Source organism: Acanthisitta chloris, unplaced genomic scaffold (genome assembly GCF_000695815.1).
Source record: "Acanthisitta chloris isolate BGI_N310 unplaced genomic scaffold, ASM69581v1 scaffold3670, whole genome shotgun sequence".
Taxonomy (NCBI): Eukaryota; Metazoa; Chordata; class Aves; order Passeriformes; family Acanthisittidae; genus Acanthisitta; species Acanthisitta chloris.
In genome coordinates this window covers 1-464 of record NW_008650890.1, presented here as the reverse complement: position 1 = coordinate 464, position 464 = coordinate 1, and the positions used below count along the sequence as shown (strand labels likewise).

The 464-nt window shown below is 37.5% G+C and overlaps 1 protein-coding gene across 1 annotated transcript in view; it reads right to left on the bottom strand.

The window, feature by feature from the left end:
- The window catches only part of LOC103798269 (WD repeat-containing protein 19-like), a gene marked incomplete at its 5' end in the record, with an annotated part of 16,748 nt that extends 16,467 nt beyond the window's left edge, over window positions 1-281 (bottom strand). The window contains one exon of the mRNA XM_009070525.1: window positions 172-281. Coding sequence (XP_009068773.1) covers window positions 172-281 — 110 coding nt within the window. The remainder of the gene's footprint in view (window positions 1-171) is intronic.
- Window positions 282-464: the final 183 nt, after the last annotated feature.

Here is a 464-nt window from a genome sequence, read left to right as displayed (position 1 = left end):
GGAAAGAAGTATAAGAAGTACTAAACGATTTGGCCTTTCTCTATTTTCCAAGCAGTTACCTGCTACAAAGTATTTATTTAATAAATTCTATGATGATCTCAATTGTGTTCTTCTGTTGAGCATGAGCATTGATTTAATACTCTTATACTGCAGTTTTATAGGAGAACTTACATGAATTCAAGCTGCATGGCATATTCCTTTGATATGAAAGGGATCTGGTCTGGGGCCAAGCGCTTAGCCAGCTGAAGTGCACTGTCCCAGTGCTGCAAGTCCTGTCTCATCTGTTAGCAAAGAACAGAAACATCTTCTGGTGCAAGTAGCAAATTTGGAATTCTATTATAAACTTTAAATTATTCTAAAAATGAATGCTGAGTTCACATTCTAGAAAGGTTCAGACAATTTGAGAGGCATTCATCCTAAAAGAATGTCTGCTACGATGACCTAGGAACTACAGGCCTGTCAGT